A 23,937-nucleotide genomic window follows, 5' to 3' on the forward strand; every position below is an offset into this window, starting at 1 on the left:
GTATGTAATGAACATACAAAGGCACACAGAAAAGGTCTAGAGCAGTCCGACTGTCCAAGAGAACTTTCTGTGATGATATAAATGTTCTGCATTCACACTAATAAAGCGGGCACAAGTGCCATGGGACTGTTGAGCACTTGAAATGTTAGCATGACCAGAAACTGAATTTTAATTTTAATTTGCATTAATTTAATTCTAAACTGCCACATAGGACTAGTAGCTACCATATGAAATAGTGCAGGTATGTTATAGATGTGACTAATAAATCTAATATATATATATAAATATATATATTTCTAAATATAAATCTAATAAAGATGTGAGGTTTTATCCTTTTTAAAAGGAGACTTTTATTTTTATTATATGTATCTCTGATTTCACAGTACTTATATAATAATGTTATAATTTTCAAAACCAATTAAAAGTACTTTTTAAAAATGAAGAAAGAATCAGCATGCTGTTATGGAGAAAATACTGGGCTTAGAGTCAACTCGATTCAAGCTCTTGCCCTGCATTCTTCCTATTTCTTCACATTTGCAGAGAGATAATAATCACACAGTTGGTGGGGTGTTGAGAAGTTATGTAAATTCAGCTAGAATCCTGCCTAACCCCCAGTAATGAAAAGAAAAAAAGGAGAAAACAGATTTCCGGTTGAGGTTGTAACAAGTTAAGATTACTAATCTTAGCCCACTGACTACCCATAATCAAACTTAGATTGTAAAGTGTTAACTTTTAAACAATTAGGGAATTTCACATCCCTTCCAAAAAATGTTGAGTTATTAAGTAGTTGTGTGGACAAGTGTGAAGATAATCTCCTGTAATCACAGAGAAAATTTGAGATGGGTTTGTGTCACCCCTGAGACTAGACTCTCTGGCTGCTCCCATCTGAACCACTGTCACAGTACATCCTCCCCATCCCCTCCTCTCCCCCTTTGTCTTAGTGCCAGAAACTGTCTTTCATGGACACTTACTCATAAGAGAGCTTTTCCATCTCTTAGACTGTCGAGACCAAATTTATGGGCAGCGCTGAAAATATTTTGAATCCCCTCCATGGGCTGGAGGTCTCTAGTGCCAAACTAGACAGAGAACTGACCGAGGAATTCATGATAAAGATACTGCAGTGTAGTTTTGGACAAGGGAAGTAGTTTTCTGTTTACAGATTATTTGCCAGTAGGATAGTTTTTAATCAGTAATCAAATGTTTTTAAAATATTTTTATTTTATTTTTGTTGTTTGAAAAGGTGTTTTTAAATAAGTGAATAATCCTCTGTATTAATTGTTTGGGGGAATTATATTCTCTAGGATTTCGAGCAGTCAAATTTACTTTGCACACCAGAGATCTGCTAAGCACAGTATTATATATTCTCAACTCCTGCAGTTTATCTGTTGAACATATCCAAAGCTTGAATACTAATGTGCATTCCCAGCCTCTCAAGGAGGCTAAAAGGATGTTCGACAGACCCATCAAATGGGACAAATCTTATTACTACTTTACTGGATTTAAGGACCCTCATGAAGACCTCGAACAAGTCTCAAGAATGGAAACAACCCTAACGTATGTAAAAGTTCTTATTTTACTAAACTTATTTGTAGTTCATATTTAGAGTGAAAGTCTGATCTTCCAAGAAAAGTAATTTCTGTCAATATAGTTAATCCAGTCACCATTATGAAAAAGATTTCATGTTTCTTAAAGTTGCCCGAGTACTTCCAACTATATTTAATTTGTAGTCTTTTGATACCAAACATGCATACAGGGGATTGTTTTGTTTTAAGTTTTAAAAATTCTGCTCTTCAAGTTACCCCTGGTAAATAGAGAAAAGATATACACCTAAGACTTAAAAAAAAAGTTAGTTTTTTTCATGTGTTAAACATTTCCAGTTTCTCCAGATAGCTCAGCAGTAATGTCCTTTAGTGTAATAATCCATACATGATATAAGTGCATGGAGACAACATTTGAAAATATCATCTGGGGGGTTATAAAGTATAAGCTATCAGCTATAAAATAAATTAGTCCTAGCGATATAATAATGTATAGTGTGGGGACTGTGGTTAATAATACTGTATTGTATATTTGGAAGTTGCTGAGAGAAAAGATCTTCTCAGTTTTCATTACAAGAAAAAAATGTGGTACCACGTATGGTGATGGCTGTTAACTAGACTTACTACGGTGATCATTTTGTAATATATACCAATATTAAATCATTATGTTTTATACGTGGAACTAATGTTATATGTCAATTGTATCTGAATTTAAAAATATCATCTGGAACATATTGAGAAAGAATAATTTTTAATTATAAAAACCATGTATGAAATATTTCCCTTTTACTTGTCCTGTTTGTAAAGTCACCACTAATGTTTTTTTGAGTAAATCCTTTTTGGACTCCATAAACAACACCCATATTCTGTTCCTATAGTTGTACCTAAAGAGTTCATGGCTTATCAGAGGATTCTCATTTAACATCATAAATTATCTTTAGTTATCTACTGGCAGAACATTTACTTTGTGGACTACCTATACTATCTCAGGAATCCCTGCCCTTGTTATCTAGCTAGATTCCAAATAAAGCTGCAGAGACAAGAAAGTAGTAGTCTAGTACAGAAAGGGAGACAAATAACCTGTCTGAAGGCATGTGTGTACATGTCTGTGTGATGGTCTGTCTCTGATCTGTGTATGTATGTAACTAGGAGGTAAACCACCTCCCTAAATATGTGGATTTTAATTGTTCAATTTTTAATTGTTCCAATTCTCTTTGTAAACAAAACCAGAATGAAAATGTGACTTTGGGAATGATAATGACAGACTAGATGTAATGAAGTAATGAAGATAGAAATTGATGTATAGGGGCACCTGGGTGGCTTAGTTGGTTAAGCCTCTGCCTTCGGCTTGGGTCATGATCTCAGAGTCCTGGGATCGAGCCCCGCATCAGGCTTTCTGCTCAGCGGGGTGTCTGCTTCTCTCTCTCTCTCTCTTGGCCTGCCTCTTTGCCTGCTTGTGATCTCTGTCAAATAAATAAATAAAATCTTAAAAAAAAAAAAGAAATTGATGTATACATAAAAAAGAATAGTCATGGTAAGGTAGAAATTGATGATTTAAAAAAATGGTTTAGAAAAACAGAAGAGATGATTGAAGGTAGTTACATGCAGAGGCTACAGTGGAAGTTAAGTTGCTGTGAGTATGAGCAGCTCCAAACCCTTTCGAGCCAGTCTTGACCTTCTCCCAAACACAGATACTGCCCACTTTGAAAGTACTCTACTGAGGACTTACTCAACAGTTTCTTTTAGGTGAGTTTTTCCCAGTAAGGATTCCAGGAGCTTTTATCGCAAAAGTCAGAATGGTATCTGTATCAATTTCTTGTTTCAATTATTAATTTTTTAAATTTGTAATTATTTTAAAATAATTATAAAATCATTGAATCATTGGAGAGCTTTCAACTCATGAATTGAGTGATGTTGCCTTGTAAGATTTAGGGTACCTGTGGGGGGTGGGAGGTTGGGGGAACCAGGTGGTGGGTATTAGGGAGGGCACAGATTGCATGGAGCACTGGGTGTGGTGAAAAAACAATGAATACTGTTACGCTGAAAATAAATAAAAAATTTAATTAAAAACAAACAAAAAACAAACAAACAAAAAGATTTAGGGTACCTGTGACAGCCAAAACTTGTTAGCCACCATGGTCATTTTGGTGGTATGCAGTTCAAGTTTTTATTTTGATTCTTGTATTGTTTAATTTCATCTTGTATATTTAGGTTGCAGAAGAGGAATCAGAAGGCGCACATAATTATAATGGTCACAAAGAGCATAAAAATGATAATTCTTCAAATTCTTCAAATTCTTCAGATTTACATCAAACTGATCTTCACTTGATTGATCAAAAGTTATTCTTGAAAGCATGTTAAGCTTTCCTCTAGGATTTCTAATACTTTCTTCTAATATTTCAAGATACAATTTTTTTTAAAGATTTTATTTATTTATTTGATAGACAGAGATCACAAGTAGGCAGAGAGGCAGGCAGAGAGAGAGGGAGGAAGCAGGCTCCCTGCTGAGCAGAGAGCCGGATGCGGGGCTCGATCCCAGGACCCTGGGATCATGACCTGAGCTGAAGGCAGAGGTTTAACCCACTGAGCCACCCAGGTGCCCCAAGATACAATTTTTTTAGATTTTATTTATTTATTTGACAGACAGAGATCACAAGTAGGCAGAGACACAGGCAGAGATGGGGAAGTAGGCTCCCTTCTGAGCAGAGAACCTGATGCAGGGCTGGATTCCAGGACCCCAAGATAATGACCTGAGCCGTAGGCGAGGCTTGACCTGCTGAGCCACCCAGGCATCCCCAAGATACAGTATTTTAAAAAGATAATATATTGGGACGCCTGGGTGGCTCAGTTGGTTAAGCAGCTGCCTTCGGCTCAGGTCATGATCCCAGCGTCCTGGGATCGAGTCCCACATCGGGCTCCTTGCTCGGCAGGGAGCCTGCTTCTCCCTCTGCCTCTGCCTGCCACTCTGTCTACTTGTGCTCACTCTCGCTCCTCTCTCTCTCTGACAAATAAAAAAAAAAAAAAAAAAAAAAAAAAAAAATAAGATAATATAATAGCAGTGTTTTTTAGTGTAAACTGAAGTCGTGTCTTACTGTTGTGAAATAAAACCCAGAAATTGTGAAAATAAATCAGTGAGGATTTTTTTTTTAAATAGAAGAATTACCACATTATAAAGCTCCATTCAATCTGTTTTCATATTACATCTGGTAATTACATTTTTTTAAAAGTGGTAGTTACATTTTGATCCATGTTTAGGACATGCTTTGTAATTCTGAATTTCTTGGCAAGTTGTGCTCTATCTTCAAAATCACTTTACTGTATAACCATATAAAATAGATAAAATGAAATTTTTAATACCTCAAGAGGTTTTTTTCTATACTGTAATAGAAGTTTGCCTGTCTCAAAAAAATTGGGAAATTCCACTCCATGGACATGTTGTAGGTTTTAATATGTCCATATTTTGGGTATATTCTCTAATTTCTGAATAATATTATATCAAAATGAATTTTAATTTGTGCTTGGAAGGAGCCAGTGGGATCCATTTCTGTCTAAACAAATAATCTCATATGAAATACCTTTTCCAAAGAAAAAAACATGTCATGGAACTATAGAAAGGCCATTGAAATGCTATTCTGTCATCCACTGAAATCCAGTAAATGTCAGACTTCCATTTTTTGCATTTGAATTTTATTCAAGGAGTTATATTTCACTTTCAGTGTAGAAGTTCTAAATCAATCTTAGTGTTCACAAAATGCCACATTGTACAACTATAACCTTGGAACTATTTCTGTCGAACATTTGGAAATTTTAGTCATGATTGAACTGGTATCATGCATTTATTTATTCTTTCCTTTTCTGTAGGCTAAGGCAGTGTTTTTCACATTGCAAGTATGATGCAACTTAGTGATTTGGGATCAGCAAAGTGGTTTTGCTTTTGCTTTCGTCTTTTTTTTACATTTTTAAAAATACATGTTTTCAGTAAGTTTAAGTAGTGTTTCTCAAAATACCTGTTTTTAGTTATGTAGAAACATATATGTGTGTGCATGTGTGTATATACTGAGTCACCATTTAAAAGTTCTTACTGTGAAAAAAAATTATTTGTATGGATTGTCATCCAAGAAGTTTGAAAAGCTATTTGTGTAAATACCTTACTTGTTCCACGCAGTTTGAGGCCTAGGAGTTTGAAATTTATGCCATCTTAATTTTATTGTGGTTTGGATCATGGCTCTCCTTTTCATCCTCTTAAATCCATGAAAAACTGAACTTCTTGGGAGTTACTGAAATACTTTTTTAAGATTGTATTTATTTGAGAGAGAGCGAGTTAGAGAAAGAGAGACTGCGAACACAAGCAGGGGGAGCAGCAGGCAGAGGGAGAGGGAGAGAGATAGCAGACTCCCCACTGAGCAGGGAGTCCGACCTGGGGCTTGATCCCTCATGACCTGAGCTGAAAGCAGACGCTTTACCAACTGAGCCACCAGGTGCCCCAGCATTACTGAAATATTTTTATCTAAAAAGAATCATGAACCTAGGAACTAAACTAAATGTCTTCAATTTGGATCTAACTTTACACCTTGTACATGATATTCCTGTATTCATTTTTTTTAATTTTTTAAAAAAGATTTTATTTATTTATTTGACACAGAGAGAGAGAGAGAGAGAGATCATAAGCAGGCAGAGAGGTAGGCAGAGACAGAGAAGGAAGCAGGCTCCCCGCTGAGCAGAGAGCCCGATGCGGGGCTCGATCCCAGAACCCTGAGATCATGACCCAAGCCGAAGGCAGAGGCCCAACCTACTGAGCCACCCAGGCGCCCCTGTATTCATTTTTATATACCGTTTGGCTTCATTTCAGTATCAGCTTTTTTTTTTTTTTCTTCTCTTTGCCTGCCTCTTATTAATAGTACATGTACTAGGGCGCCTGGGTGGCTTGGTGGGGAGCCTGCTTCTTCGTCTCCATCTGCTCCTTGTCCCGGTTCATGCTCACTCTCTCTGTCTCAAATAAATAAATAAAATCTTTTTTTAAATTGCTCTAAAAAGGGGCACCTGGGTGGCTCAGAGGGTTAAGCCTCTGCCTTTGGCTCAGGTCGTGATACAGGGTCCTGGGATCAAGCCCCGCATCGGGCTCTCTGCTCAGTGGGGAGCCTGCTTCTCCCTCTCTCTGCCTACTTGTGATTTCTGTCAAATAAATAAATAAAATCTTAAAAAAAATGCTCTAAAAAAATACATGTACTGTATGTATCACTGTAGGTATAATGAAATCATTTTTGAAACCAAAGCGAGGTCTAACAAATGAACCACCATGAAGTAACCACTTCATAGCCTAATATGGTTATAATCAAAAAGAGAATAGCAAGTATTGGGAAAGATGTGGGAAAAACAGATGTCTACATAAAAACTTGCTCATAGCAGCATTATTCATAATAGCCAAAAGTATTGCCTTCTTAGTGCAGTAGGCAGCACGTCAGTCTCATAATAGCCAAAAGTATCCCATCAGCTGATGAATGGATAAACAAAATGTGGTCTGTTCATAGGATGAAGTGGTATTTGGTCATAAATACAAATGAAGTACTATACATGCTACAGCATGGATGGACTTTGAGAACATTATTTTTGGTTTTGTTTTTTTATTTATTTGACAGACAGAGATCACAAGTAGGCAGAGAGGCAGGCAGAGAGAGAGGGGAAAGCAGGCTCCCTGCTGAGCAGAGAGCCCAATGCGGGGCTCGATCCCAAGACCCTGAGATCATGACCTGAGCTGAAGGCAGAGGCTTAACCCACTGAGCCACCCAGGTGCCCCACTTTGAGAACATTATGCTAAGAGAAAGAAGCAGCCACAGTGGACCACATATTGCATGAGTCCATCTACAATCAGAATTGGCAAATCTGTGAGATAGGAAGTAGATTAGTGGTTGCTAAGACCTGGAGGGGAGTATTGAAGTAACTGCTCATGGGTACATGATTTCTTATTAGGGTGATGCAAGAGTCCTAAAATTGATTTTGCTGGTGATTGCACAACACTGAGAACATACTAACAATAGACGACTTGTTTGTTATATATATTACATTTCATTAAAGCTTTTCTTTTTTTTTATTTTTAATTTAAATTCCAGTTACATACAGTGTAGTATTAGTTTCGGGTGTAGAATTTGGTGATTCAGCACTTCCTTACAACACCCGGTGCTCATCACAAGTGCACCCCTTAATTCCCATTACCTATTTCACCCATCCCCCCACCACCTCCCCTCTTTAACCATCAGTTTGTTCTCTGTAGTTAGGAGTCTGTTTCTTGGTTTTCATTGCTCTCTTTCTTTTTTCTCCTATAATCATTTGTTTTGTTTCTTAAATTCTGCATTTGAATAATACCACATGGTATTTGTCTTTCTCTGAGTTACTTATTTCACTTAGCATGATAACTCTCTAGCTCCATCCATGTTGTTGCAAATGGCAAGATTTCATTCCTTTTTGGTGGCTGAATAATATTGTCATGTATATAATATATATACCACATCTTCTTTTTTTTTTTTTTAAGATTTTTATTTATTTATTTGACAGACAGAGATCACAAGTAGGCAGAGAGGCAGGCAGAGAGAGAGGAGGAAGCAGGCTCCCCGCTGATCAGAAAGCCCGATGTGGGGCTCGATCCCAGGACCCTGGGATCATGACCTGAGCCGAAGGCAGAGGCTTTAACCCCTGAGCCACCCAGGCACCCCATACCACATCTTCTTTATCCATTCATCAGTTGATGGTCATTTGGGCTCTTCCTATAACTTGGCGATTGTTGATAATGCTGCTATAAACATTGGGGTGCATGTATCCCTTCGGATCAGTATTTTTGTATCCTTTAGATAAATACCTAGTAGTGCAATTGTTGAATCATAGGTTAATTCTATTTTTTTTATAGTATTTTTTTCCAGGGGATAGGTTATGGGTAATTTTGTGTCCTCTTTAATACTTGTCTGAATATTCTGAACTTTTTTTTTAAAGATTTTTATTTATTTATTTGACAGAGATCATGAGTAGGCAGAGAGGCAGGCAGAGAGAGAGAGAAGGAAACAGGCTCCCTGCTGAGCAGAAAGCCCGATGCGGGGCTCGATCCCGGGACCCCAGGATCATGACCTGAGCCGAAGGCAGAGGCTTAACCCACTGAGCCACCCAGGCGCCCCGGGTTAATTCTATTTTTAACTTTTTGAGGTGCCTCCATACTGTTTTCCAGAGTGTCTGTGTCAGGTGCATGCCCACCAATGGTACGAGAGGGTTCCCCTATTCTCTGTATCCTCACCAACACCTGTTGTTTCATGTGGTGTTAGTTTTAGCCATTTGCTGACAGATGTGAGGTGCTATCTCATTGTGGTTTTGATTTGCAGTTCCCCAACGATGAGTGATGTGGAGCATTTTTTCATGTGTCTATTGATAATTTGGATGTCTTATTTGGAAAAATGTCTATTTGTGTCTTCTGCCCGTGTTTTAACTGGATTATTTGTTTTTTTAGATGTTGAATTTGATTAGCTCTTTATGTATTTTGGATATACTGACCCTTTATCAGATATGTCATTTGCAAATATCTTCCATTCTGTAGGCTGCCTTTTAGTTTTGTTGATTGTTTCCTTCACTGTGCAGAAGCTTTTTATCTTGATGAAGTCCCAATAGTTCATTTTTGCTTTTGTTTCCCTTGCCTCATAAGACTTATCTAGTAAGACTTTGCTATGGCCAATGTCAAAGAGATTGTTGCCCGTGTTCTCCTCTAGGACTTTAATGGTTTCCTGTCTCATATTTGGGTTTCTCCATTTTGAATTTATATTTGTTTAGGATGTAAGAAGGTGGTCCAATTTCATTCTTGTGCATATTGCTGTCCAGTTTTTCCAACACCATTTGTTTAAGAGACCGTCTCTTTCCCATTGCATAGTCAATCCTTCCTGCTTTACTCAAGATTAATTGACCATATCGTTGTAGGTCCATTTCTGGGGTTTCCATTATGTTCCATTGAGCGATGTCTTTTTTTGTGCCAGTACCATACTGTTTTGATCACTACAGCTTTGTAATGTAACGTGAAGTCTGGAATTTTGATGCCTCCTACATTGTTTTTCTTTTTCCAGATTGCTTTGGATATTTGGGGTCTTTTGTGGTTCCTTACAAATTGTAGGATTGTTTGTTCTAGTTCTATGAAAAACACTGATGGTATTTTGATGGGGATTGCATTAAATCTGTAAATTGCTTTGGGTTCTATAGACATTTTAACAATATTTGTTCTTGTAATCCATGGACATGGAATGTTTTTCCATTTCTTTGTGTCATCTTCCATTTCTTTCATCCATGTTTTATAATTTTCAGAGTACAGGTCTTTTACCTCTTTGCTTAGGTTTATTTCTAGGTAACTTATGGTTTTTGGTGTATCAGTAAAGCTTTAAAAAAACCATTACTACTCTTCTTAAAAATATATTATTGAGGGACGCCTGGGTGCCTCAGTTGGTTAAGCATCTGCCTTCAGTTTGGATCGTGATCCCAGGGTCCTGGGAGGGAGTCCCATATCAGGCTCCCTGCTCAGTGGGGAACTTGCTTCTCCCTCTCCCTCTGCCTGCTGCCCTCCCTGCTTGTGAGCTCTCTCTCTTTCTCTGTCAAATAAAATATTTTTAGGGAGCCCAAGGTAGGACTCGATTCCAGGACTCTGGGCTCATGACTTGAGCTGAAGTCAGATGTGTAATTGACTGAGCCACCCAGGTGCCCTTCATATATCCTAATTTCTTATCTCTATATTGCTTAGTAGATGTGTCTTCCTTTGCAGAACAATTTTATCTTCCTTACATCCCAACACAACACAGTATCAAGCATTTCAAATAAATATTTGATAGATGCATAAGGATTTTATTGGTTTCAAGATTATCAACTTGATAATTTTTTAAAAGTCTATTCTGCCAGCACCTGTTAAGTCATATTCTAGTTATGATGACTTCCTTTGTATATATAAAAAATTAAATTTTAACTATGCTAAACCTGTTCTTAGATTTCTAGAGATGGGATAAAGGTTTAAAAATTCAAGATACTCCAAAACCTCTCCCTTATGTGTATCACAGTTTTCAGTGGGCTGTGCTAGATCTTCACTCATATACATCCGTCATTCACTCATATTCTCCCCAGGGAAGGTGGAACTACCACTTCTACCAGAGCAAATGTGGAAATAATGTTATGGTACAACTAATAAGATGAAAAGTCAAACTGAAAAGACACATCTAATGGTGCCAGTGACACACTTAAAGGGCAGTGAATATGTCCTAATGAAGGAACTTGAAAGATTACTTCGGGGGTTCTAGCTGGGTAGATTCCAATTTCTTCCTTTAGTTTAATCTTAATCATTAGTGCCCTGAGCCTTCCATGCTTACTCCTCCATATCTCTATCCAAGTCCCTCCAGTGGCCAGACCTTACCAGCCCACTCTCTTTTTACCACAGAGTCTCCCAAAACACCTGTCCTTTCAGGTAGGTCTGTTTATTCCCCTAGTGCTCACTGCTTCCCTACCACACACCCAGCAGAAGTTAACTCTGTTACTTCAGGCTCTACTCAACTCTCCCCACCTTGTGTTTTGCCTATAATTTGGTAGAGGTTTGATTGGAAACTTAGTTTAACACTGGAGCTGCTTTACTGCAGTATCTTTTAGTACTAGAAATGTTTGCCTTAGAGTCAGTATTTAAAATGTATATCTCTTTTTTTTCCCCCTAGATCCTGGTTAGATAACAATGGGAAAAGTGCAGTTAAAAAACTGAAGAACAGTTTGCCCCTTAGAAAAGAGCTAGATCGTTTAAAGGATGATCTGTCTCATCAGCTGCAGCTCTCAGACATCAGGTAACAATGACAGAACCTAATTTAGAGACTAAAATAAGCATGTATTATCTGCAGGTCACAAGCTTTCCAGCAGAAAATATTCCAGCAAATATTTGCATCTTTCACTGTAATTATTCTGATAACTATAAATAACCTTCAGTTATCTTTTTCTGAAAGTAGTCAAATGTTCATCTATGTAAGAAAACGTCTATCAATCTCTTGTTTACAATTGTGAAATAAGGTTTAGATACTGACATTTTTAGCATAAGAGTTTAATTTTTTAATGTTTATAAGAAAAATATCCTTTTCCATATGCAATAATATATAAAAAGTAATTATTGGAGATTCAAGTTTAAAATGAGTAAGGGAGACAGAAAATATGGGTGTCGTATTCTTGGTTCCGTGTTTTATAGCATGACTTTTTAAAGACATTTTCACTAACCTGGAAATCAGTTATATAAAGGTAATAGGCATTTATTATAAAACAGATTTATTATAAAAACAGATTTAATAGCTATTAAAACAGTAAGGAAGGTAAAAGGGGGCCCTAGTGTGATTCGGGCATGGGCGGAACCACCTGTTACAGGAACTGAGAAATTGTCGCCCAGTTTTGTGCTTGAACATTTCTATTACTGTTTGTTGTAACCTGTTTCGTTTTTTTCAACCTTCATTATCAGGATTTTTTTTCTTTCTTTTGAACTAAATGACTATTTGGTTATCATAATAGCACCTTTTTCTTGTGCTTATGGAGTACTGATAATACATGTTTTGTTCTTGTATATTCAAATCATAATGGTTTTTTGGGGCTTCTTTTAAATCATAGTTTTATAAGATAATTTGGATTTCAAGGGAAGTGTGTAGACTTGGGGTGTGTGGGATGTTTGGATTTGTGCTGATGGCTACTTTTTTATCAGCACGTCAGTATTTTTAAGCCCTGCTTTGATTATACGGGTTCTTCGAATTCCAGTTTAGTGGCATGGGCTTCTCTAACCAAAACCTAAACAACAAGATCCTTTTTACAAGTTTGTAAAATAAATTTATGTACACAAAAGTACCTTTTTCTAGTATAAATTCTAAATGAACTATCAGAGAGACTGGAATTAGGAAAATTAAAGGATTTTTTTAAAGGATTTCTTAAACATAAAAAGAAATAAGCATTATATTACAATATGGTGTAGAAATTTCTCAGCTTTGATTTTTGCCGTGGTAAATGTCAATAAATATGAAACATATAAACAAAAGCTCTTTGGGTTCCCCATTTTTAGGAATGCAAAAGCTTTCTGAGACCAAAACATCTGAGGATCATGGGTATGATGGCTTTCCACTATTGGAAAATCAGCCACGCCTCCAAAAGATGGAAACATTGTGACCAAGGACATTGTTTCTAACTCTGAGCCACTTGTGTGAAAGACCAGTTATTAATAAGAACTGCATTTAGTAGCTTTATCACAGTATTAATTCTTTGATATTACATCTGTTTCATCTGTGGGTTAACTGAAAATCCACTTTACCAGCGATGACATTCATCAGAATTAGTGATAGGCTGAAGGAGGAACCTAAGTTTTTTGAGAACTTGTTTTGGGTGCCTTACTCCTCCACATATGTTATCCCTTTGATTTATGCTGCCTGTGCTGGGGGAAGTGATCCCACTTTGTATGTATGGAATGGAAACATTAGGAATCCTAGAAGGGACTTATTCAAGGTCACAGAGCCAGTGAATCACAGAATTAGAATTCAAAGAGGTATGTTCTGATGCTTCTAAAGATCAGTGGTCTTTACATTTGTATACCAGTACCTCTGTGACATGTGGATGTCAGGTTCCGTTTCATCACTAAGATTCAATGTTCATTTAGAAAATAAGTGGATTGCATGTCATTAAAAAAAAAAATCACTTTCTGTAGAATAAGATAAAAAGGATCTGATCTAGACCTGGAGTTCCTAATTAGAACTTAAATCAAAAACAAAATCGTCATCACTGAATGATGTGAAGATGAGAAAGGTTTTCTTAAGTGTTCCCCATTTTATTCCCTTATTTTAAAATAACAACAGCATAGTGTATTTGCTTGTTTTAAATGTTTGGGTATCTGAACATAGTAGTAATATTTTTACTCTCTGGCAAACCATTCATTTTCCATTTGGTTGCTTCATAAAAAAATTAGCTAGTTGGAAACATATGCCTACTTGAGAAACTCCCTGGTTTTCGCAGGAATCAGGCAGCTGGGGGTGAGAGCAGGCCTTCTCCCTCAGGGCTGCCTGGTGTTAATGCACCTGTGTGCTCTGTTGTACCAGGTGGCAGAGGAGCTGGGGCATCGCCCATCGCTGTAGCCAGCTGCATAGTTTAGGCCGCTTAGCACAGCAGAACTTGGAAACACTGAAAAATGCAAAAGGTAAACAATTTCCATTTTCTTTTAAAATATCACTCAGCTGCTGTACACATCTGTAAATTGTGGAAATAAACAAAGTGTTAAAAGCCCTTACAGATGGGACTTTATCACACCTGAATTTTTAAATCTGTTCCTTTGAATAAAACAATGACATGAAATTAGCCTTTAAGGGATGCCAGGGTTGCTCAGTCTGTTAAGCGACTGACTTGATTTCAGCTCAGGTCATGATCTCATGGTCCTGAGATGGAGCCAGGTGGCAGACTCCGAGCTCAGCACAGAGTCTGCTCAGGATTCTCTTCCACCACCTCTGACCCTCCCTCCCACCCTCCCTCAGATGTGCATGCTCGTGCTTTCTCGTTTTCTTTCTTTCTCTCCCTCTCTCTAAAATAAATCTTAAAAAAAATTTTTTTTTTTTTAAATCAGCCTTGGGCACCTGGATGGTTAAGTCAGTTAAGTATCTGCCTTCGGCTCAGATCATGATCCCGGTGTCCTGGGATCAAGTCCCGCATGGGGCTCCCTGCTCAGCGGGGAACCTGCTTCTCCCTCTGCTTGCTGTTCCCCTGCTTGTGCTCTCTCTCTCTCTTTCAAATAAATAAATAAAATCTTTAAGAAGTAAAAAATTAGCCGTTAAGCTTCTACTGAATTTCACCCTGAATTTGTATACTAAATTTAAGTCATTTGCACAATGCTAAAAAAAATGAAGCATCTCTGGACAGTGACCAAAGGGTTTGTGTTTTATTATCAGGATGTACAATAATATTTACAGACCGATCCGGGATGAGTGCAGTGGGCCATGTGATGCTAGGAACAATGGATGTCCATCATCACTGGACAAAAGTAAGGAAAAGTTTCAAAGCAAAAAATCTTGATTTGTCATAGACCTACTTTTGTTTTAAACTATGCTATTTTGTCAGTGAACTAAAAATCTCCAATCATAGTTTCAGCTATTTTCAGAATAGATGTTTATTATCATGTAGTTAAAATACTTAGAGGCCTGATTTTTAAGTCCGTTTTTATTTGGAAATTTTAGTCTTTCCTGAAGCATAGCCTAAAAGGCCTGCATTCTGTTGTTTTGGCTTAACAGATTTACAGTGTTATAATTGACATACAATAAACTACACATATTTAGTGTGTATAATTTGATGAGATTTAGCATGTGTAAATGCTCATGAAGCCATTAACACAATCAAGATAGTGAACATATCCATCACCCACAAAAGTATGCTCATGTCCCCTTGTAAACTCTCTCCTCCATCCTGCCACCTTCTCCCCAAGCAACCAGTGGCCTGCTCTCTGTCACTATAAATCAATTTATATTACTAGAGTTTCATATAAGTGGAATGACAAGAGTATATACTTCTTTTTGGGGGGGGGGGTTCTGTTTTCTTTCATTTGACATAATTTCAGATTGATCCGTGCTATTGCGTGTATCAAGAATTTATTCCTTTTTATTTCCTTGTAGTATTCCATCATATAAATATACCATTTGTTTATCCACTTACCTATTAATGGACATTGAGTTATGTCAGTTTTGGCTATGGGAAATAAAGCTGTTAGAAACATTATGTCCATGGGACACCTGGGTGGCTCGGTTGGTTGGGCGGCTGCCTTCGGCTCGGGTCATGGTCCCGGCGTCCTGGGATCGAGTCCCGCATCGGGCTCCTTGCTCCGCGGGGAGCCTGCTTCTCCCTCTGTCACTCTGTCTGCCTGTGCTCGCTCTCTCTCTCTCTGACAAATGAATAAATAAATAAAATCTTTAAAAAAAAAAAAAAAAAAAAAAAGAAACATTATGTCCAGATGCACATATATTTCCTTTTCTCCTAAAGTGGAATAGTCAGATCATAAGTAGGGTATTTTACCTTTGAGAAACTGCTAATGCTTACAATGGTGGTTTTTTAAAAAATTTTAGCCATTCTTCTTTTTTTTTTTTTTTAGCGTAACAGAATTCATTGTTTATGCACCACACCCAGTGCTCCATGCAATACGTACTCTCCATAATACCCACCACCAGACTCCCCCGACCTCCCACCCCCCGCCCCTTCAGAACCCTCAGATTGTTTTTCAGAGTCCATAGTCTCTCATGGTTCGTCTCCCCCTCCAATTTCTCCCAACTCCATTCTCCTCTCCATTTCTTATGCTCCACAAATAAGTGAAACCATATGATAATTGACTTTCTCTGCTTGACTTACTTCACTCAGAATAATGTCTTCTTGTCTATTTTTAATTTCTGTTTAATGTCTATTTAATTAATTAGTTAATTAATTAATTCTATTTAATTAATGTCTATTTTTAATTTCTTTTTTTTTAAGTTTTTATTTATTTATCTGACAGACAGAGATCACAAGTAGGCAGAGAGGCAGGCAGGTGGGGTGGGGGGGAAGCAGGTTCCCTGCTGAGCAGAGAGCCCTATCGGGGCTCGATTCCAGGACCCTGAGATCATGACCTGAGCCGGAAGCAGAGGCTCAACCCAATGAGCCACCCAGGCACCCCTCTATTTTTAATTTCTTAAGGAATCTCCACACTGTTCTCCAAAGTGGCTGCACCAACTTGCATTACCACCAACAGTGTAAGAGGGTTCCCCTTTCTCCACATCCTCTCCAACACACGTTGTTTTCTGTCTTGCTAAAAATTTTAGCCATTCTAATCGGTGTGTGGTGCTATCTCATTTGGATTTAATTTGCATTTCCATAATGACAGATGATGGAGAGTATCTTTTCATGGGCTTATTTGCTCTCCATATACTTTTGTGAACTGTCCGTTCAAATCAAATATTCAGTAGAAGATACTTGCAAACCATATCTGACGATGACAAAGTCTGTGTACCTTGTGCATAAAAGAACTCTCAAAACTCAATAATAAAAAAAACAAACAATCCAAAAAGACAAAAATCTTGAAGAGCTATATCACAGAAGACCTACAGATGACAAATTTTTTGAAAGGCTAAAATGAAAAATAATGACACCAAATTCTGGTAAGGGTGCAGAAACACAGGATCACTCATCTGTCACTGGGGGGAATAGGTAGAATGGCACAAGGGCTCTGGAAAAGAAAATGACAGTACAAAACTAAACATGTCTACTATGTGACCCAGCAGTTGCACCCTTGGGCGTTTATACTAAAGAAGTGAAAAATTATGTCTACACAAAAACCTGTACATGAACGAGCATAATAGCCGACAACTAGAACAACTCTAATGCCCTTCAGGCTGTGAATGATTAAACTGTGGCACATCCATACAACAGAATATTACCCAACAGGAAGAGGGGATGAATTACTCATACCAGCAACAACCTGGATGGATCTCAAGGGCATTGTGCTGAGTGCAAAAAGTCAGTATCAAAAGATTACATACTGTGTGATTCCACTTTTATAACATCCTTAAAATAACAAAATGGTGGAAAGAACAGATTAGTGGTTCCCAGGGGTTGGGGAGTAGGGGGCTCTCCCCCGTGGTCTGTGGAGGATCACTGAGTGCACAGGATCCCTACGGTGGAACTGTTCTGTATCATGTGGTCGTGGGATGTGATCTACACATGGGATAAAACTGCATGTAGTTAAATACACTTACGTACACACAACTAAGTGTAAGTAGAACTGATGAAGTCTGAATCAGGCCAGTGGATTGTATCCATGTCAGTTTCCCGGTTGTGATGTTATACTGTAGTTTTGTAATATGTTACCATTGTGAAAGAGTGAAAGATGTGAATCTACAGTTACCTGAAAATGAAGAGTTTTTTAAAGGTAGTTACCATTTATACATAGATAAATAATTAAGAGAAAAGTGGAGTAAGTGGGTAGGGAAATGATTTTCAGAGTGTTAGAAGTCTATTATAAATAATTTGTAGAATTAGTATACTGCTTTTGTTTTTATTAGAGCAGAGGTTTTGATGCTTTTCCACGCCTGTGTAAGTTGTGCATCCCTAGCTCTCTAGGTAAAGTCTGAGTCCTCAGCACAGCACACCAAGGCCTTCCCACTTCAGTGGACCAGACTCTGGTCTCTCTTCCCCGACACACTTCCATGTGCATCTAACTCCTGCAAAATCCGGTCTTTTCAGACGGTCACATTAGACTTCTTAGAAACCTTTACTTGTGTGTCTTCTCTGTATCCACTCATGCTGACGTGGCACTTAGTACAAAGAATCCTGATTCTTGTTTTGTTCACTTGCACCCCGACTGAGAAGCAGGGCCGAGCACCTATAATCTGTACACTACAGGTGCGTAATTTCATGCTTAAGTATATGGTAGGTGCTCAGTGATGTTTATTGCGTGGAATTGAGTTTTGTTGAATTAAAGTAAATTCTGGAGAAGTAGACTTGGTATTGAAATCCATGTACTTGGGGCGCCTGGGTGGCTCAGTGGGTTTAAAGCCTCTGCCTTCAGCTCAGGTCATGATCCCAGGGTCCGGAGATCAAGCCCCACATCGGGCTCTCTGCTCATCAGGGAGCCTGCTTCCCTTCCTCTCTCTCTGCCTGCCTCTCTGCCTACTTGTGATCTCTGTCAAATAAGTAAATAAAATCTTAAAATAAAAAAAAGAAATCCATGTACTTTATTTCTTAAATCCTTCTCTATTAGACCATGTAATCATTCTAAACTAATATGAGATTTAAATAACAGTACTTAGGACTTATTTTCATTTGGAACCTATTTCTTTGTTTCTGCAGTCTCTTCAGTCCTATCCAAAAATCCCTAAGATTATAGTGGTTTGTTTTGAATATTAATGTTTCCAGCATTACACTAAGTCTTTTTCTTTCACTTATTAGAACTTTCCTTCTAGGAAAACAATTTGTCTTGTTAAAATTTCTCAATCCCATTTATTGGAATCCTAAAATTGAGCTATTACAATAACATAAAACTAAATATTTCCTTCACTTTTTTTTTTTTTAATTCTGTAGCTTTTTGAAAGGTTACCAAGTTATTTTGACCTTCAGAGGAGGCTGATGCTTTTAGAAGACCAAATAAGCTACCTTCTCGGAGGCATACAAGTGGTTTATATCGAGGAATTGCAACCAGTATTGACACTTGAAGAATATTACTCTCTTCTTGATGTGTTCTACAATAGACTATTGAAAAACAGAATACCCTTTCACCCTCGAAGTCTGCGTGGTTTACAGATGATCCTTAACAGGTAAATATCTAAAACAAGAATGACTTTTATTCTTTCACTTAGATGTGTTGTGTGTGTAAGTAGATTAAATTGTTTTGTGTTTTTCTTAGGAACTAAAGAATGTCACTCTCATTAGCAATACTCTTTTACACATTAAAAAAACCAACTTGGAGAGAATGAAGGATTGACTCTGCAAACAGTTTTGAAATACATTGCCACTTACAGGGCAAAGTCAGTCCTATGAAAAACTGTCTAGGATTAAACTACTGTTGCACCAGTAGCCCACATTTTTGTGCACATACTGTTTTCACAACCTGTGCTTTGTGCTAAATACACACCTCCCCTCACACCTGAGAGTGAAGTGGGCTACAGCCTCTGTCTCACAGATGAGGGCGGCCACAGGGTGAGGAGGAATGTGGTCATCCCGAGGGTGTGTGTCTTTGAGGAACAGCAAAACTTAAAGCCTAATTTTGCTATATGCTTTAAAAGTAAAGTAGATTTTCTTGATGAATTCCTTCATCACTCATCAGACTACTAAAATATTTTCTTTGGGGGTGGAGTGGGAAACGAGGGATGAGTGATTCTTCCTTTCACGTGTGTTTTGTTTCAGTGACAGATATGCTCCAAGCTTGCATGAACTCGGGCACTTTAACATCCCAAGCCTCTGTGACCCAGCAAACCTCCAGTGGTTTATCCTCACCAAAGCCCAGCAGGCGAGAGACAACATGAAAAGAAAAGAAGAGTAAGTGCCACGAGCCCTTTGTAATGTCCTACCTGTCAGTCAGTCTGTCAAAATTCACGTTCAGAATTCATAAAGATGGGACATAAAAACTGCATGAAACTTAGGAAGTGGACTGATTTGTGCATATTCCATGTTTATTTATCCCCCACTTTGGTCTGCCAGGAATTGCATGTGGTGTTTCTGATTATGACAGCCTCAGTGACATTACCACCATGTGCCTCCATTTGAGAAACAAGGCTTGTTAGTATAAAAATCACCTCAGGGGCAGAACAAACGGTAAGAATATCAGAAAGAAATTCTCCAGATGGAAAAAGGTGGCAACAAGGAAAAATTCAGTTACTGCTTAAATAACAGGAATCTTAATGGTTTAAAACTTTGAGAACTATGGATTTTACGTAAATGAGAAGAAGTTTTAAAGTAAAAAATTGTTTCAGTTCATAAGCAGTCCTGTCTCTGTTGTTGTTTGTATCTTTGAAGGAGTCGTAGCCAACAGTTTCCTGATTTGTGGGCATTGGATACTGCTTGATAATGTTTTATGTATCTCCTATGAAGAAAGGAGGATATTACATTCAAAAGAGGTTTTTCTAAGGACATTGACAAAGGAGGTTTGGATACTGAGAATTTACTCACTCGTTCATTCATTTAGCAGTCTTTAGCCATGACTGTTGTGTGCCCGAGACTGACAGGTGCCACCAAGAGAATGATGGGCCCAGGTCCTTGCCCTCCTGGACTGTGTTTCTGGTAGGAGGTGCAGATTCTGGTATCTCCGGTAGCTGGGCAAGAAGGGCCGAGTGAGAAGCACCAAGGCTAGTGCTCCCAGAAGGCCACAGGGGCACTGAAGGGAACGCAGTGGCCCAGAGAACATGGCTGTACAAGTCCAGGGAGGAGGGTGAGGAGGACAGAGACCAGAACCTGGAAGGTAGAGGATCTGAGGTAACCGTTCAGCAGTGTGCTGGGGAGCCCCTGGTTCCGCATTTCTTCTGTCTTGCTCCCCACTAACCCCTCCATCACCACCAGCTGCTCATCTGAAAGAAAGGGTGGTGGTGGAGGAGAGCCGTAGAAGACAAGAGATAACAGGATTGTTTTGCGTATAAAATAAGTGAAGGAGCTCCGTCTCTTTGTTTTTGGACTTGGTGGCAGCTCTGTTGGCCAGCTCCAATGGCACGGATGTCCCATTTCTTGACTGGTTAGTAAGCCTTCATGTTGTGATGTGTTTTCTCACCGTTGTAAGTCAGCTTTAACCCTTGGAAGCAGCTCTGGCCCACCTGTCACTGTGAGGGCTGATGGTTTCATTGGCTGCACTGTAGTTGCTGCTTCTGGTTTTTCCATGGCCATGGAAAATGGCAAATTTTCCATTTTGTAGCTTTGGTGTATTGCTACTAGATTTTGAGGAAGTAAGATGAAAAGAAATGCAATTCACAGAGGTTATTTTTTGAAAGTTCCATCCTACCTGTCAGGTCAACACAGTGACTCATCAGAGCAGCCAGAGTGAGTCGCCCTGTGAGAAGTCAGGTCGGGGCTTGTCACTCCACTGAACTGACCTGCAGGCTAGGGTCCCCTTGACTTTCCCCTCACTCATTTTGTTCCAACCAGATGGCCTTTTTTTTTTTTTTTTTGGATGGCCTTTTTATCTTCCTCCAGCACCCTGGAGCGTCTCTTCTTGGTGTCCTCCTGGTTTGCCTTTCACCTCCCTCAGGTCTCAGCCCATGTCCACCTTCTCAGTGAGGTCTTCCCTGAACGTCAGCAGGAAACAGTGCCCCCCAACCCCCCACCGTGGCACCCCTCCACCACCCCTGGTCTGCCTTTTTCCCTCGCACTCCACACCATTAGTCTCTACAAGCTGTTTTCCTCATTTATTTGCCTTCCCCCCCACCAGACAGAATGTAAGCATCATGAGGACAGAGACTTTTTTGTCTCTTTTGTTCCCTCCCATCCCAAGATCAGTGCCTGGCACACCAGTGGCCTTCAGGAAGCATCCATTGGCTGAATCCATTAACTGGCATGTTTCCTGAGCACCTTTCTGGCCCTGGAGCCCTCATCCCTGTTTCATTCCCCATGGAGAGGAAGCCACTTTGTCACTGGTCCCAATATACGTTCCCTCTTACTCATCACCTTCTTCCCTCCTTACAGCTCTGACTCTAGGCCCAGAGTTTTCCCTCCACTTTGCCTGCTCCTTCCCTTCATTCTCTTCTCCCCACCCTATTAAGGTTGCCTTCCTTGTAATCATTAAGGGGTGGTTAAGACTGTTGTCTGTCCGTAGATGAAGTTTGTTCTTAGACTGTGGTTTAGTTCTTAGATTGCTGAAACCCAATTTATGAAAGAGATAAAAGCTTGCAAGTGTTCTAAGGAGGAAGGGAACTAGAAGCTGCTTATACCCACGGGAGTCCTCTGAGTACCTCTGCAGGACCCTTGGCTTGATGGACGGTTTAAAACCAGTATTCTAAGCTAATATCTGGGTCCCAAGTAGATCCTACATGGCCTTCTCGAGACTGCATGACTTGTAACCCCCACCTCTGAACATGTCCAGGCTACCGGGGGAATATGTGCATTGTGGAATACCCACCCTCCTTTGGAGGCTGGTAATGACCCATGTACAGCTCTTCCATAGGGTAGGCATAACCTGGCTTTTCTTAACACGAACTGTCCTTACTCATTGCTTTTGTGGTAATTCACTCATGTTTCCTCCTACCCCCTATATCACATACTATAAATTTTATTATCACTTAGACAAACTGGAAACAGTAGAAAAGTACAATAATAGAAGAATGTTTAAATAATTCTGATACTGACTTAGAGTAGGAGAAACCATTTAAAACAGTGTTCATTTACTCCACTAATATTTACCACGGACTTCGGTGCCTAGCCAGCCCTGCGTAGTCACCAGGGCCAGACAGTGGGAACAGATACCCTTGTGGAACTAAGTGTCAGAGGCAGAGGGAGCTTTATTTGAAGAAAAGAAAAAAAAAAAAAAAAAAAAAGATATCCTTTTGTTAGGGGAAAGAAGGGTCATTTCCCCCTAGGAAATGTCTGGCCTGTTTATTAGTATTAGAAGGGAAGGAAGAGAACTTGCCACCAGCCACACTTACCGTCTCATGGTGCTTCTCTTGTTCATACTGTGCCTCCCTTTTTCCTCTATATCATTGTTGTTGTTGAGGTATGAATATTGTAAAGCAAATAAATTATAAGGAAAGACAAAAAATAATTTAAATCCGTCTGCTTCAGACTCCAGAGACACCCCGGAAGGGAAAGGCTGTTCCCCACCATCTCCTTATTGGAGGGGCCAGCCCCAGAGAGAGCCCCAGTGAAGGCTGCCCTCTCTGGGCTCAATTCTCCTCCGAGATTGCACCCCAGAAGGACTGATGGGCCCTCATGGTTGTAAAGGTTGTGGCCTAGGGGTTGGGGCAACCTAGGAATGAGGCCAGAGGCTTCTCTGGGAAGGAAAGGGAATGCATGGCCCTGCCCAGAGATGTGTATAAAGATGTGTCATTGGAGAACTACACAGTAACTTGACCAGATGCCAGGCTCTCTATTTCTAAGTCAGATTGTTATTATCTTTTTTTTTTTTTTTTTTTTGAGCCAGTGAGAAAAGCCCTTTACAAAAAAAGTTTGTCAATCTCTGCTATTTATGGTACCTATGGTTCTTCCTGTCTAGAAAGAATAGGTACAGGTCCAACTCGAACATTCTGAGAACCCCCTCAGCCCTAACTGCTGTTCAACTTTTTGAATCTCTAAGCAGCATTGTTTAGAAGGAGTCATCTTACAGGAAAAAAAACTACCACCACCTGAGAAAGTGTTCTAGGTGTTGTTGAAGGGAGTGAGTCAGTAATTACAGACCCCTGCTAACTCACTGTCGCTGACTACAATGACCATTTCTGTTTTCAAATATTTTCCTAGTTTTTGGATATTTCATGGTACTTTTTTCCTTTATGCAAAGATTAAGACTGGGTAAATAGAGGTTACTTGGGTATTTTTAACTAGTGCAATACTTAAACTTCTTTAGGAACCCTGGACCATGGCACTTTTGGTTTACTCACCTTACTGTGCGGGCTTCACAAGAGATGTACGTGCTGGTCTGCACACCCCTCAAGGGTGTGACAAGGTGGAGGCCTCTTTCACACATCCCAAGATTTGGAGGATTGAATCGGTTAATCAACGTATACCCATAAACATTGGCCACCTGTGGGAGCATGTATTTAAGACACTGAGTTCTGCCCTGAGTTGTCTGCTTTGCAGGCCTTCACTCAAGCCCTTGATAGAACAAGAGGCATCGTAGCCCATAGGCCAAGGGGAGGGAACAGAAAGGGAGCTGATGGGCATAGAAGAGAGTGGAGGGGAGGTGCCTCTTCCCCAGGTGCCTGGT

General features: G+C 39.3%; 1 protein-coding gene across 4 annotated transcripts in view; it reads left to right on the forward strand.

Annotated features, from left to right (window-relative positions):
• Positions 1 to 23,937, forward strand: part of TCAIM (T cell activation inhibitor, mitochondrial) — a 52,494-nt gene that overhangs the window by 25,685 nt on the left and 2,872 nt on the right. For 3 of the 4 annotated variants that reach the window (XM_080811854.1, XM_080811852.1, XM_080811853.1), the window contains exons 5-10: positions 1,302 to 1,554; positions 11,246 to 11,368; positions 13,637 to 13,734; positions 14,477 to 14,568; positions 18,624 to 18,856; positions 19,446 to 19,577. In XM_080811854.1, coding sequence (XP_080667980.1) covers positions 1,302 to 1,554; positions 11,246 to 11,368; positions 13,637 to 13,734; positions 14,477 to 14,568; positions 18,624 to 18,856; positions 19,446 to 19,577 — 931 coding nt within the window. The remainder of the gene's footprint in view (positions 1 to 1,301; positions 1,555 to 11,245; positions 11,369 to 13,636; positions 13,735 to 14,476; positions 14,569 to 18,623; positions 18,857 to 19,445; positions 19,578 to 23,937) is intronic. The other variant, XM_080811855.1, reaches the window with a different exon arrangement.

The sequence above is a fragment of the Martes martes genome (genome assembly GCF_963455335.1).
Source record: "Martes martes genome assembly, chromosome: 1".
Classification (NCBI taxonomy): Eukaryota; Metazoa; Chordata; class Mammalia; order Carnivora; family Mustelidae; genus Martes; species Martes martes.